The 16850-nt window shown below is 32.2% G+C and overlaps 2 protein-coding genes across 3 annotated transcripts; both read left to right on the top strand.

Moving 5' to 3' along the window:
• The first annotated feature begins 224 nt into the window (after positions 1-224).
• On the top strand, positions 225-5234 carry LOC141676538 (two-component response regulator-like PRR73). 2 transcript variants are annotated; one of them, XM_074482209.1, is made up of 9 exons: positions 225-357; positions 441-896; positions 2076-2237; positions 2354-2487; positions 2769-2933; positions 3144-3330; positions 3431-3863; positions 3962-4724; positions 4831-5234. In XM_074482209.1, the coding sequence occupies exons 2-9, from the start codon at positions 581-583 to the stop codon at positions 4936-4938; spliced, it is 2268 nt and encodes a 755-aa protein (XP_074338310.1). In that variant the 5' UTR covers positions 225-357; positions 441-580; the 3' UTR covers positions 4939-5234. The 2 variants fall into 2 exon arrangements, with proteins under 2 accessions (XP_074338310.1, XP_074338309.1); XM_074482208.1 differs by having other exon boundaries at positions 231-896.
• An 894-nt stretch (positions 5235-6128) lies between these two features.
• LOC141679951 (RING-H2 finger protein ATL30-like) lies at positions 6129-6641 on the top strand. Its single transcript, XM_074486306.1, has one exon. The coding sequence runs from the start codon at positions 6129-6131 to the stop codon at positions 6639-6641; it is 513 nt and encodes a 170-aa protein (XP_074342407.1).
• The last annotated feature ends 10209 nt before the right edge of the window (positions 6642-16850 follow it).

A 16850-nucleotide genomic window follows, 5' to 3' on the forward strand; every position in this document is an offset into this window, starting at 1 on the left:
TCCATCTCAATCTCATCTCCCGTACCTTTAACTAAACGCACAATGTGCCACGTGTCCCAGCTGATTGAACTGGAATCTTTAAAGTCCCCGGATCACTCAGGATCTAAAGTATGGCCTGACCAATGCCTGCCCTTGTTTCGATTCCCCAGCGCATTGCCACGTCGTAGGATTTACTGAATAAAATAAGATCTCCTACTCACTTTTTCTTAAAATTAATGTTTGCCCTCCGATCGATCCTCTTCTTATTCAAAACCAATACCTACCCACACTTGTTTGCAGGCTAATGTATAACACTTAATATATATATATATATAGGTCCTTTCTAGTTTTGCATTGCATCATTCGAAACTGCGATCTGTAAGGATCTTGAAACACTTGAGTTTTAAGTGACGTTGTTGGCTATGTGTTAATTTTCATACTCGCCATTTTTTTAATTGCAGAGTAGGATATTTTTGAGGACTACTGTAATCTCTTGAAGACAGCAAACCATTATGTGCACCAACTTTTTGTGTTTAGTACCCGTCTTTTTACCTCTTAACTCCACTGCCATTGTTCTTGTAGCTCTTTTTGAATCCGGTTAATGGGGATACTAAGGGTCAGTGCTAATGGTTCCCCTAGTAAAGGTCTGGAAGAACAAAATCGAGTGTCTGGTGAAGGGCAGAGGTTATCCGGGGAAACCAAGTCCAGGACTACTAACGACGTTGCTTTTGATGTAAACAACAAGTGCACATTTCAGGCACAGCCTGTTCCACTTGGAAAGCAGCAAAGAGTTCCTGGCCCGGTGGTTCTGTGGGAGCGCTTCCTTCCTCTTAAGACGCTCAGTGTACTGTTGGTAGAAAATGATGACTCCACTCGCCATATTGTCAGTGCTTTACTTAGAAATTGTAGCTATGAAGGTTAGCAAATTTCAGACAAATTTCATTTCTCTGTTCATGAATTCAATTGTGCAGTTTATTATAACCTCAAAGTTTTGTTCTCGGGTTCATCAATATATTTATAATCAACATCCGAAAGCCTGCCATGCCTAGCTAGGTCCAGGTTTTGATTTTGATCAGGCCGGGCTCCTCAGGGTTACTTGATATGTTATAATCCAGATTTGATATGTTAGATTTGTTTCTTTTATTCAATTATATTCAATTTGAAAAACATTTTTACTGCTCTAATCGGCAACTTTCCTTAATAATTAGCATGCTGCTGCTGCATGCAGATATCATTATCACTTTAAATTGTCTAAGTTGATAAATTTCGTCCCCTTTTTGTTTCAAGTCGAATTGGGCATGTGAATATCCAAAACTGAAAGGAAGTGTTTTAACAAAAAAATTATATATAAAACTGGGACATGAATGTTACCATGGATCGATTTCTGATAATTGTTTGCTGCTAACAAAAACAAGAAGCTTGAGCTGAGCTCCCATTCTATATTCTATGTATGTTAATACATATAAAAGCATACATATATAAAACTAGAAAGAAATAGGAAAAGCATACAACAAAGTGAACTTCGTTTTCTATCACCTTAACTAATTGCATATGTATAGTACTCTTTTGTATATCCCACTTCCTTTAAAGTTAATTTCAAGCATTATAAATAAACACATCATGCACATTTAGATCATGGTAGATATATATATTTCTAAAGATTGAGCAAGCTCTAAGAACATCTAATTAAATGATGGAGTATTTATTTACTGTTGTCGGACTCTTCATTAAGTTTCGAGATGCTGGACCCTTGACACATGAACAATTATTACAAGCCAAAAGTATGATTCATTCTTTTAAGAAAAATAATATAAATCTGATACTTGAACGCGAATTCGTGTTGTATAGACTTCTGGTTGAGCCTGAGTAACAAACTTTACATGCACTAATAACATAAAATCTATGACACAAATAAGGGAGTAGAAATATCTGAACTCACATGAAAGATATATATTTTTTATTAAAAATATATTCTTCATGACATGTTCTTCAAATTGTCACTTTTAACAGTGATGGATTATTTTTCTTCATTTATAAATTTAAGGGCTTTTGGTAGGCTTCTAGCCTCAGACTTTAATGGAACTCTATCATGTCAGTTACTGCTGTCGCACATGGCCTAGAAGCTTGGAAAGCCTTGGAAGATCCAAGTAACCGCATCGACCTTGTTTTGACGGAGGTAGTCACACCTTATTTGTCTGGTATCGGTCTGTTATCCAAAATTTTGAGCCACAAAGCTTTCAGGAGCATTCCATTGATTAGTAAGAGTTCTTGCTTGTTATACATAATAAACTAGTGTGTTCTAAATACATGGAAATTTTGATCATCATGTATTAGTACTTGTAATTACTTTACCCTACTGAGTTTTTTTGTGCAGTGATGTCATCTAATGATTCAATGGGTATAGTCTTTAACTGTTTATCCAAAGGTGCCGTAGACTTCTTAGTGAAGCCTATTCGAAAGAATGAGCTTAAACATCTGTGGCAGCATGTCTGGAGAAAATGCCACACTGTGAGTTGTTTTTAATTGTTCCAATTTATGCACGGACGTGTACAGACTTCAACTCCAGTCGGCACTGATATAACATGTTAATTATACCCTGGAGCATAATGGCTTGCTTGCTATATATCCTCATGAATCCGGTCACTTGTCATCGGTTGAACAATCACGTCACTTTCAACTGAGATTCAATTGTTTAAGATGCTATACCTATATTTTTATATTTATTTAAAGTTTCATTTGTACCACGCTCTGCTTAACTGATTGTATTAATTTCACAACTGTTTTACCAGTCTGGCTTCAGTGGCAGTGAGAGTGGTGTATTGATTCAGAAACCATCATCAGGTTCAGGAAATATTGGTCACGCTGGCAACAAAATTGGGGGCAGCGCGGAGGATGACAACTGGAACACTAATTTGAATGTCAATAATGGAAGTGATAACGGAAGTGATACCCAGGTATGGATCATTTCATTTTTCTAACAAAGCTTGCCATTTCACATACTAAACAGAAGAGAAACAATTGCAAAAACGTTTGTAGTATGTTCTGGTTTCAGCATATATAAACAGTCAAGGTATTAACATGCATGCAATATTGTCAAGTTAGTGTTTATGTTATGATTTCCATAACACATATTATAAGTGGAGGCATTTGTTATATCTTCTCAGGTTTCTTGGTCCAAAAGGGTAGTTGAAGTTGAAAGCCAACAGCCAATTATACGCTATGAGCTGTTAGCAGATCCCCCTCCTACAATTTACCCACATGAGGTTGCTTACTCAAGGTCCGAACCTCGTGCTAACAATTGGGTACCTGGGACTGCTACATGGGAGAAAAATGGAGAAGGTGATGCACTAGGTATGTCTAGTTTCATTTTCACCAACCTTGTCATTAATTGTTGTTTAAGTTGCGTGATTCTGTATTTAGGTTTAATCGATGCTTGCACTTTACTCCTCAGTTGCCATGGGAAAATACTTGGAGATGGGAATCCCTATGGATCAAGATTTACAGGTTGAAGAACCAAACAGAAAGATGCAGAAGACTGGAATGGGTAAAACCAAAGTTTTTGATTCAGAATCAAAGAAGGATGAGGAGAAATTTGAAAAAAGGGTAGCTGAAGCCCACACTGAAGCACTAGATGTCAACTTGAGTAAAAAATATTCAGATTCTCAGGTTGCCATTACCAACAGTACAGACCCTCAGATGGAAAGTGTAACCAATGAAGCAGACCCATACAGGAAAACTACTAAGGATAAGACTGCGGATAATATTAATGAATCACTTTCTCTAAAACTTGACTTAAATTCAGTTGGAGAACGAGATGCAAGGCCCAAGAATAGTGACTCGAAGCAAAAGGTTTTAAGACGCTCAGACCTTTCAGCTTTCTCAAGGTATAACAACTTATAAACTTCAAAGATAGATCAAGTGTCCTGTCTCGGTAGAATAATTTACATATCAACAATTCATATCATGATTCGTTATTATGCAGGTATGACAATACTAATAATATTAAACAAGCTCCAACTGGAAATGTGGGCAGCTGCTCTCCACCCGAAAATAGCTCACGGCTCAATTTACAATCTAATACGGATGGTACTCATAATCAATGTTCCAACGGAAGTAGCAATAATGACATGGGCTCAACCACTGATAACAACATATTCTCGAAGCCTGCAGCATTTGGTGATAAAAAATTACCCGATGCACCAACTAGTGCCCGTCTCTGTTCTGCCTTTCAATCAGCTGAAAACTTGAATGATCAATCTATTCTTCCGGAGATACAGGATAAGGCCGAGGGTCCAACAGTTCAAGTAAATTCAACAGAGCAGCAGGTCCAAGTCCAGCATCGCCATCACTATCATCATTACCACCACCATCATCACCATGTCCATAACGGGCAGCAAACACAGCAGCTCCCAGACCATAATAATTTGTCTATGAGGAAAACAGCCCCATCAGCTTCGCATTTTGTACCATCTCAAGTCCTAACCTCGCCAATCGAAGGAAATGCTGCCAATTATGGTTTAAATACAAGTGCTTCTGGTAGCAATAACGGGAGCAATGGGCAAACTGACAACAACATTGTTCAAACAGCGGAAGGAGTAAAATTATCAATTAAGAATGGGGTGATAGAGCAATGTGGAGCAGATAAAGGTAGCGGGAATGATGTAGATCCAAACAATATGACACGGAGAGAAGCCGCTTTACATAAATTTCGTCAAAAGAGGAAAGATAGATGTTTCGACAAGAAGGTATATACTGATGTTTGATCCTAATACTTTAATTAGTGACATAGAACACTGTTATAATAGAAACTAATGCAGAGACATAACAATGTATTGCTTGTTGTGCACTTAGGTCCGGTACCAGAGCAGGAAGAAATTGGCAGAGCAGAGGCCGCGTGTTAAAGGGCAGTTTGTTCGACAAGTAGCGAATGAAGAAAGAAATGAGTACCCAAATAGCTAACCCCGACATTACCTCTGTATAATGTGGAGTGTGTACATGAAGGGTTATTAAGAAGAATTTAGCTCCATGATGGGGTAAGTTAGCTGGTGGAAGAATTCAGATGACAAATGGCAATGCAAGATCTCTGTATCGTTTGTTTATGCAAGTTGTAATTTTATCTTATGACTAGTATGTCACTGGACAACTGAATAATCTCCATTACCCCTCAATTATTCTTCTCAGTTTTGTTTTCCAAATGTGGTCTCTGAATAATAGTGTATGTACCTCACTTCCCACAATTCTTCAACCACCATCTTCCATCCTTAATATTAGCGTATATAATATTATTATTGGATAGTTCGTTTATTATAATAATTTTAGTGTTTTTTACCGTTTGGTTGTTGGATATATAAACGTTCTCAAATCTATTTCGCTATAATAAACAACTACTTTTAGTATGAACTTATGTTGAATTAATTCATGGACAATACTGTGGAAATTAGATTACCCCCTGTTTATAACGGGGCCAAATTGATTCCAAAAATATTCAGCAGATAATTTTTATAATTTCTGAGAAAACAGATTAGAATTATCTTGTACCTAAGTGAGGGATTATATATTATTGGACAGCAAAAACTGCAGATTCTGGTGGTGGCAAGGTAGGTCTGCAACTGATAAAGGGAATTAATAATATAACATCTTAGACAGTACACAATGGAACAGAATGGAAAGATGCACACTAGTACATAATTTACAGGTGAGAGATGTAAAGTTGGTGAGACAAGGACTCGCTCCCCGACTTCATTACGACCGTAGGTGTTAAAAGTAAAAACCAAATATTACTCACAATTTCTTACACTTGACATCAAATCCTTGTTTTCCTCATTCTAGCATTACTCTGAACCGCTAAGCCATGTCAAACACATATATAACCCACTCCCCAGCACCTAATATTATATACTTCTCTGCCTTTCCCTACACTATGACCTAGTCCTAACTTTCATCTCCAATCTTACCATGTTAGTCGACTTCTGGCCGGACCACCCTCCACCGCGTAAATTATGGCAACCTCACACGTTATCTTAGTTGTAATTTTGGTTCTACTTGTCTTCCTTTTTACTGCTCTTTTTGCAATTTACTTTTATACATGTTTCTTACAAAACGTTCTATATATAAGGCGATGTGAAGGGAACAGCAGCCCTACTCACATCATGGCTGTTAATCCTGCCCATGCTGAAAAACCTGGCCTTGATCCTAAAGTCTTAGACAAATTTCCCACTTTTACTTATTCAGTTGTCAAACAATATCGACAACCAAAGTCTGGTGGGGATTGTGCTATTTGTTTACTTGAGTTTCAAGACAATCATGTTCTTCGACTACTAACGATATGTACCCATGTTTTCCATCAAAACTGCGTTGACATTTGGTTCAAAATGCACAAAACATGTCCTGCATGTCGAAGACACCTCGAGTTGCCTGCAGACGAAGCTACTCTGCCTCCCGATCTTGTCGGACATAGTGTAAGCATTACTATAAAAGATGATCATCATGAACAGAAGAAAAAGAAGTCACTTTTCAGATCCAAATCTAGAGAAACTTATGAAGATAGGTTTACACTACAAATTCCTGATCATGTGACACAAGAATTATTAAAGGGGACTTATTTGCCAAAGAATCTCGATAGGTCTGGATCATTTGGACAGGGCTCTGATGGCAATGTATAAGGTTTTTTTATTATGATTTTAGGCATGTTAGAAAAAAAATATTCTCCAATTGTTTCAATTATACAAAAACAAGGTTTAGTTTAGGAAAAGCTGGGTAGTCTAATGCGCTATACTTTTTTTTTACTTTCATGCTCAATTTTCGATAATTAATGTTAGGGGCACAAAATTAATCACGAAAAAAAATTATAAAATAATATGACAAATAATTTCTATTTTTTTTGAATGAAAATATTCATAGTAAAAACGGTAAGCATTGTAAAGGAATAGGCTACTGAGCTGTTTGAGCACTACTAGCAACGGGAGTAAGTAAGATACTCGCCCCAATAGCACTTGCTCTGTTTATCACTGGGTTTGAACTCTATATTATTAGTATCACATTTAGACAACAGATTACATATATTAGCAAGATAGTTATCTAGATCAGAACACCTATTAGGATAATTCTTGATAGAGAGAACGATATTGTAACAATCTATTTTCAAAATAATATTTTTCCATCTTTTGTTGATAGCAACCTTTACACCTTCCTCATAATTCGGAACACATAACACTAAGAGTGTGAGTTAGAAAATTAGATGAAGAATTCAATACTTCACCATTGTGGTCACGTGCTATTATACCAAATGATTTGGTATAATACTCCCTCCGTTCCAATATGCATGTCTTTTTTGGAAAAAAAAATTGTCCCAAATTATTTGTGTCTCTCTTCTTTTAATGTAAATTTAAGCATAATTTTTCAAAATTATTCTTAGATTTGTTATTTCCAAGATTTGACTTTCTAAAATTAGTATATATTCTCTTTTTTCAACGCATTTAATGAGGTATTTTGTTGAAAATGTTATCCAACTAACATTTTTCTTAATATGCGTTTTTTTCCAGAAAGGACATGAAAAATGGGACGGAAGGAGTATTAGATTTTGATTTTTCCAAAAAAACTAACATCAACATTTATTTTGACAACATCATGCTCTAGTGGAGGCCTCCAGATAGTAGTGTAGAGAGTAATAGTGTAGTAGTAATAGTATCAACCGTTTTTTCAGATATTTTCGTGTTACCTTTAAACTCACTACATACCTTACCCGCGCTTTTAGCGTGCTAGTCAAAAATTTGTAATTTTCATATTTTTACAATAAATAGATAAGAAAAATATTTTCTATTTATTTTGAAATTTTAGTTTTAATTTGACGGTAAAAGTCATGGTTTCGGGTTGTACCAAAAAATGAAATAGTATTACTCTGAATGTTACGCTACACGTGCTCTAACCAAAATTCTTGTTATTTTTTTATTTATTACAATGAACAATTGAGGATGTTTTTACAATTTATTTTTGGTCATTTTAATTTTAATTTGACATTATTTTAAAAATATAATATTTTACTTGATCATCGCATTATTAGGAAACTTATAAAATGTTAATTCTGAAAATATGTATAGTGCACAACATTTTGAAATAATGTAACAGCTAATATATATTTCCTCCACAAAATTTATTAAATTTAAACAAACTAAAAAAGGAAATAATTAATTGTATATGTAGTGATTTGTGTGTTTAGTAAAGTAGTGAAAAATATTTTTAGAAAGACTATAACAGAGTATAATTCAATAAAAGGTATAAATCTCAAATGTCCAAAGTGTATACGCAAGAGAATTGACACATCTCTTTTTCATCCGGATATCACACCAAAAGTTTTGATTTTCAGAGTAACGATATGTTCAATTAAAAATGGAGGTAATATGATTATTCACATTACCTTTTTCTATTAAAATCAAAATAACATATGGGCTTCCTTTTGGACGATGACTCATACTCTATAACTAAAAAGTATAATAGAGGACAAAGAATAATTTAGGAAAAAAATTCGAAATAATATATCTATTGATCATTTCTCGACGTCTCGTATTCTGCAACTAAAAAGGTATAACACATGATATAAAATATTTTGTAATTGGAAAAAAATCACAATAAAATATTAATTTAGTGTTTCTCGGTTTCATATTCGACGACGCCTAGTAATCTATGACTAAAAATTATAATAGATGATATACAATAATTTTGAAATTGGAATAAAATCAAAATAAGATATTTATTTACAATTTCTCGGCGTCGTCGTATTTTGCAACTTAAAATATATAAAAGGATATAAAATAATTTTGAAATTGGAATAAAATTCAAATAAGATATTAAATGACTATTTCTCGGTTTTGTTTTTTATGAGACCTCGTATTCAATAATTAAAAATTACAATAGAGGATATAATATAATTTTAAATTGGCATAAAATCAAAATAAAATATTTACTGACAGTTTCTCGGCGTCGTCTTCGACGACGCCTCGTATTCTGCAACTAAAAAAGGGATAAAAAATATAGACAATAATTTTGAAATTGAAATAAAATTAAAATAAAGTATTAGTTGACTATTTTTCGGCTTCGTTTTCGACAAAGCCTCGTATTATATAACTAAAATGTATAATAGAGATTGTCTATATTATTTTTTTTACTAAAAACACTGAATCATGTAATGGGTGATTTAATGAGCATATAATGATTTAGCAAAAAAAAATGAGCATATAATGAAAAATAATTTTAAAAAAATTATTAGCTAAAAAGTTCTCATAGTTACTGTACTCGTAGTAGTAGTAATAATAATAAAAAAAATTATTTTTATTATAATAAAAATATCTATAAGAACTATTTTATAAATTTTTTATATAGATATTAAAAAGTTTACATAAATCGTCTACTCAAAAAGAAATTTACATTATTGATTATCAAATCATATAATATAATTTCTTATATTGTTACACTGAAAATAAATTATATAAATTCCGTTTTAAAAAATAACACCCCTTAAAAATTTATATAAATGACTGTCGTTACAAATTTTCATTTTTCTTCTATATTATTACTCAAAAAAAAGGATGATAAATTTACATGGACACCGCATAAAAATAAGATTTATAACATATATATTTTTAGTAAAAAAAATTTAGTTTTCTTCTATATTGTTGGTCAAAAAATTTATTTTAAATTACATCGAAACTCATGAAAATAAGATTTATATTTACATGGATCTCATTAAAATAATTTTTTAAAACTCTATGATAATTATCTTTTTAAAAATTAGATGTTAAAAATATGTTTAAATAATTAGATATTAAATATATTTACGATATATCTGATATGTAATTATTTTAAAATATATTTTAAATAAGTTGATTATTTTTAAAATTTATTATAGTTCACATATTTACTATGAATATTCGGACAAAAAATATAATATGTTCTTTGTTATATTTCTTATTGGATTTATTATTTCAAACCTATAACTTGGCTTACTATTTACGATTTTAAAAATCTCTTTTAAATAAAAACATATAAAATAGTCTATTTAAAATATCTTTGACATCTGATTGTCAAAAAAAAACCGCTTTTAACAAATCTTAAAAATGTGAATTTTTCTAATTAATATGCATATGATCATGTGCATCATTTTCTACTTGATACAATGTGATCATTCAAAAAAAATTCATCAATTATAGATATGAACACGTATTAATTAGAAAAAAATATATTTTATGATCATATAAATGAATCTAAATAATACAAACACAAAATTGGAGTTACAAACTTCATAAATACCTACATATTTATTTTTACAAAATTTTTTTTAATCTTATCAAATGATGTTAGTTATAGACTTACAAGAGTCATGAACATAAGTTTGGCAGCCTACATTATACTACTTCACATGCTTTTCTTTTCCTAAAATGTTTGTCACCGTGCTTCAGTTTTCTTCTCTCTCTTTGCAGCAATGGCATGACCTTTTTGTGTTCCTTCTATTCTCTTGGAAGGAATACAACAAAAAATAAATTACTAAAATATATGGAGAGACACTTTCGAGGGAAAAAGAAGTGGCAGAAACTTTGCAGGACATATACAATAACTAAAGACTTGTAAAATGTAATACAATACTCCATCTTCTTCAAGCATTTGGCAGAGGACAGTAAACACAACAATTCACTTTCCTTCTGCTAATTAACTCAATACATCTTGGAATATATATTAGAAGATTTTCTATCAACTTTTTGTGTGATCATCTGTGAAAATATCTTCAACCAATCTCATCTCCAAATCAAATTGGAGGAGTTTAGACATTCAATCTATATCACTATTTATATTAAGATCCTTACCATGACACATATCAAAGGGATCCTCAAGATCAATCTCCTCCATACCAGATGTACCATCTGCAAAAGAGTTATTCAAGTTATTGTCTCCACTTGGTGGATTTGTCAAATTATAATTTAATTGGTCAATTTTTGGTGATCTATGGACACGACCATCCCGTTCATCAACTAAATTAGAGGTTTACCTTACTCTATGAATTGTCAAACAAATTTATTAAGTAAATCTTGTATTTTACAACTGCTTCTTACTACAAGATATACCATCAGGAAATTTTAACATATGAAGATAAAATGCAGAGAGAAAAATACACATTGTGCCCATTTGACAATTTTGTATATCAGATTTTCTACCGTGAATAGGATATAAGGCTGAGATCAGTTCATCGCTCCACAATCATCCTCGTATTTTGTATGATAAGAGGATCCATCCAGACTCCAACAGACTATAAAATGAATTTATAAATATTTACAACACAAATAAAATCATGAGTAAGTGCACAATGATCATAAGAATGTAAAACTACGAGGAATTATAAGAATTTTAAGCAATAAGAATAAATTTAGGTATCTCATAACAAAGCAAACGTACTTGAAAGCCGAAAAGCACATAGAAAGAATCAGTTTCATAAAAAAATTGGAAAATATTTTTCTTCTCCTTTGACGTCGAAGGCACATGCATGAGAAAGGTTTTACTGACTGTAAAAAAGATATCATTTATCCAACTGTCATTCTCAACCTTTTCTTCATGTTCGCCTACTTCATAATCACTAGAGCAATTGTCTCCATCAAATTTAGCATACTTTTCCTAGGAAATTAGTGGGTAAAAGTTATATCGGCAATAGTAGCCTTTAAGATAATATATATGAATAAACCTAACGATTCAAACTTCTTATATCAGAAATTGGGCATTCAAGGTTGTACGAAAAATGGTAATATACTCGTCACTGTTGTAAGAATGAAAGTTTTCGATATATACCAAACATTAACGAACTTAAAACTTGACAAAGACGGCTAATAATCATTTTCTCATTTTTCTATATAATAAAATAAAATGGTACCATTTGATTAAGCAGATTCAAAATTAATTAAATCATTGTGCACACTTTCAAAACTAAGTAGATTCAAACCGTACCATTTGATTGTAACAAATCTGGACCATGCAGATTGGCGAACTTCTGGAAAATAACCTATATAACCTACATGATGCACAAAACACGATCAACAAACCTTGCAGTTAGAGAATTATGTTCGGAGTCTATACTATATTACTCGCTTCTTTTCATAAATCTTTTATTTGCAATCGTCTTTAACTTTTTTTGTACATCAGATGGTTTAAGAGAAGATGAATCATATTGATTCATGTATACTACATCATTTCCTTCTATCTGCACACCAACAATAATGTGATTAGAAAAATTCTCAATATTTAATAATAAAGATCAGATAAAAGTTGAAAAAAATGAAGACCCAATTTGAAGGTATATTATACTAAGTAGAATTACTAATGTCTCAAATGATAATTTGAAGCAGCATAGGCATTCGAGTAACTGAATTAAAATTTCAACTTGATACATGTCCAAAATTATAATACATATTGCAGAACATCGACTCAATAGTGATAATATTTGCTTATTAATAATATCGATATTGCTTATAATTTTATGTTATTGAACTCAATAACATTGTTAAATTTTGATAAACTTAAACAAAAAATGGATCTTTAAACATTATAAGAAAAAAAAGTAAACTTTTATTTAATATAATATTAAAATAAATTTATAAAATCAATATAATAAGATGGTGGGTTAAACAAATTACATATGACCATAGTCTAAAGCATAAAAACAAAGAAACAACTTTTAATACACTTAAATTCTCTAGGGATAAATAGTAGAATAATTTATGTAAGAAGAGTCAGCAAAATGCACCATTTTCTCCACCATGCTATAGACTAATAATCTAATTCAACTTATAGAAAATGAGATAAAAATGTTTGTCTGATGTCTAACTAAAGATTCATGATGTGTAAAATTTAAAATGAGACATGTTTTATAGGGAGAAAAGAAGTACCTTTAATCTACTAAATATCAATTACTACCTCTATAGCAGACTGCAATTCATGTAAATCTAGCAAAGAACCGACCAATTTACAAATATCGAGAAAGAGTGCTTTGAGATTAAAACTGCACGTCAACACATGAGCGAGATTTCCTTTCATTATAATATGTTCATCATGCAATTTTCCTTCTAATAATGTAGATTACTACTATTACTTTAATTATTAAAACTTTTACAATACACAAATTAATCGAGCCTAACAATTCTATAAGACCTTATTTTAATTCTACCAACAATTTAATATGTCTATTAATCAAGAGAAAACTAAACCCCATATATAAACTAAAAGATAAATGCATACACTTTTTATAATTATTCGATCTAGAATAAAAAATGCTTGAGCAACTTAAAAGCCTACATTACACAAATGTTAAATGTTTGTATTGTGTAGTTTAGTTACGTGTTTAAGGAAGCAAAGAAAGAGGGAAAATGTAATAACCTGAGCATCCATACTGACCTTATCAGTTTGAGCAAGGTAATTTACACCATAAGCAGTGTATATCTTTGGACCCAAATGAGGTTTAAGTACATCAGGTGGCAACTTCACAGAAAGATTGAGAAAACCATCTCTATGATTTGTGTATGCCTGGAAGGTAATGCACTAATAAAGTTGTCACAATGGCGAGGCAATAGATATTCAAACTTATTTGATGGAGGTCAGTCATTTAATTTGACCATCTGAGGATATAAATTTGCATATGTTCTTCCTTCCATATAACATAGTGAAACCCGAAAGTATGAATCTCAACCTGTTTATGAAAACATAAATTAGACTTAAGACATGCTCTTTTCGTAGAAAGGAATAATATCCTACACCGATCATTTAATTAAAACTTAATTGTGATCTTATTTCAGTCTGAATTTAAAAAACATGGATCTCAAAAATATTAGTAGGTCACTCAATTTTCTATAAATCAATAAAGTAGGTCACTTAACTACCTGGATGGAGTGTAGTTGATAATCTTGAAGTTTTCCATCGCGCTAATAGCTCGTTGACCATAAAATGGCTTGCACTAAGTTCATAACTCATTTAGAGTCATCACATTCAGTTAAACAGATTAACCATAATATGTGTTATTTGTCTTTTCATTCAATATTTACAGTACATAGATGTTTCTGCAGTTTAACATAACACCAAAAATGATCAACTGATGTGCATTCCTTGTATGATTAGTTGGGATAAATACATGGGATAAACTTGGCTTATTGAGTTTAAAAACTGGCAAGAACATCAAAATCTGATGCATTATTAAAAAGAGGGAAGGAAATGAAGGAGCCAAGAACATGTAATACTGACATATTCTTGGTTGGCGTGTTAAAGACAATCTTAAATTTGGCCAGGGCCTGTGACCTCTTAAATGTAAAAATAGTACATGAAAATTTTTTTATGACTTGCCTGATAATAGAAACATAAAAAATGTTGGATCCTTGTTAGTCGCTAAACACGCGCTAATATTTCACGCAAGTATACGCGATCGCAAGTAATATAGAATTATTTCTAGTTCGTTCCCACAGAGACTGATTTAGGTTAACTTATGATTTATGCACTGATGCAACAATGATATGGCTATTATTCAATGCTAAGACGAATAACAAATTGGGTTTCGATTATACTACGATTAACTATTGAGAATTATACTAGAGAACATTAACCAAAGAGATTTAAGAGAGTTGAATAATATATAACACAAACATAGGATTCTAACTTCATTAAGTACTTCATTCAATAGCCTTTCCATTCTTAACCTTAGCATGTAATGGTGATGAAACTAATCAGATAACACGAAACTGATAAACACCAACTTTCGTTGTACACATACCATACTACCAGACATCCACAAAAGAGATAGAAGCTGAATAGACACCAATTATATTGAGACCCTATATGTCTATAGAATTTGATAACATAACGGTTTAATGCACAAGTTATCTATCGTGATTACATAGGGTAAATAAGATGGTTAAAATTACCTACGAATCATGCATAACAATAACACATGAACATATGCTAGCATGGCAAGTTCTAAATCCTTAAATTCATTGTCGCTTCATTAAGAATTAACACGCTATCTTAAAAGTTCGCGATGTTTATAAGACGAATAAGCACAACCAAAACTAGGTTATCATACAATCACCACACACTAAGGCATCAAAAGAAATCAACTAAAGAAATCCATTAATAAATCCTCTAGAACCACACGATAATGATTAGCCCATAATCGGACTCATCATCAACGTGGGTTTCGATGAAAGCATGGTATAATAAATGTAGTCTTTCTCAACAAATAATAAACAAAGTATATAATCCAGAGTATTAGGTTCAACAAAACAAGAAATGAGCATCCAAGATTACAACTTAGAACAAAGATTCACAAGAGATCTTCTTCGCCTTCGTTGAATTGTGCTATAGGTCTTCTTGTCATCTTCTCCTTAAGCTCCGTTATAAAAAAATGTCTTTTTATTGTCTTTAAATAGCACCCCAATTAATCCAAAAGCCCAGAAAAATAGAATTCTAATTGAAACAGGAAACTGGATTCCCGACCTGGCGCAGCCGCGCGCTTCACCAACGCCGGCGCGCTGACATTCTGTTTCTCGGGCGCGGCCGCGCTGACATTCTGTTTCTCGGGCGCGGGCGCGCCGATCTTCTGGAAAAACTGGAATTGCCTTCTTTTCTTGCTGCAACGAGTTGGTCTTCATGAGCCTTTATTTCTTGGACACCATCCTAACACTATATTAGCATCAAATCAATGCTAATTCACCTGAATCCCTGATTAATGCCTGAAATGCAAAAACACTAGAAAACACATTAAAACACCAACTTGAGTACATATACACCAATTCAAAGCTTAATGAAGCGTTATAAAGTGTCTTAAATGTCACTCAATATACCCCCAAACTTGAATCGATGTTTGTCCTCAAGCATAAACAGACTCAAAGAACAAGAAATAAAAATGCATGAATGCAATGATCTGTAACGACCGAGGAATTACGTTTGTATTATATTATAATAATAATGAATTATGTGATTAAATGTGTTAAGTCGTTGAACCCTAACTGATATGTGTTATGTGTTGGTTGTTTTGATCCAAACGTGTTTTGGATATTTATTGAGCGTTCTATCGTCATTTATATATATTATATCAAAACCCGTACAGCTCAAACAGTATTTTAAAAGCCCGTATTTCAAACAGAATCATTGGCTCTGTTTTATTAAAAATGCCCTGTACCGTATTGCTATTCTGAACCCCTAGACGTTTTACCAATTGACCTTTTTCGCGAAAAACGACTTTTCCGGACCCCTTCGGGTACCAAAAACCCCACAAAAATCACATTTTTATTATTATAGGATTATGAAATTATCATATATCATTTTTCTTTGTATTTTTGTATTTTTCACAATTTTTGGGAATTTTTAGTATTTATTTTGTATTTATTGGATATTTAAAAATTCATTATTAATACCCAAAAATTATAAAAATTGGGGCCAAATATTTTTATTAGGAGTGTAATTAGCCCCTTAATTTTACTTAGGGGTATTATTTTCATAAATATAAATACCTGAATTATCATTAATTAAATCAGTTAATTACAATTAAAAATCAGAAAAAAAAATAATAAAAGAAAAAGAAAGGGGATTAGGGTTAGGGTTTGGTGAAGAACAGTAGGAGGAATCAAAGCCAAGTTTGATCGTGATTCTGTTAACCAAATCAGTCGTGTAAGTATCCGTTGTGAAGCTCTTTCAATTCTCTATCTGATTATGTAATCGTTTTTGTTGATTGGTTAGTCGATTTTTAATTCATAATTTTCGGGTTAATTCATGAATTCGGGTTTTGAGTTTGACTGATTGTTTGATGTTATTGTTGCTGGAAACGATTAGATCGTTAAATTTCCTGTCGATACGTG

The sequence above is a fragment of the Apium graveolens genome, chromosome 8, assembly GCF_009905375.1.
Source record: "Apium graveolens cultivar Ventura chromosome 8, ASM990537v1, whole genome shotgun sequence".
Lineage (NCBI taxonomy): Eukaryota > Viridiplantae > Streptophyta > Magnoliopsida > Apiales > Apiaceae > Apium > Apium graveolens.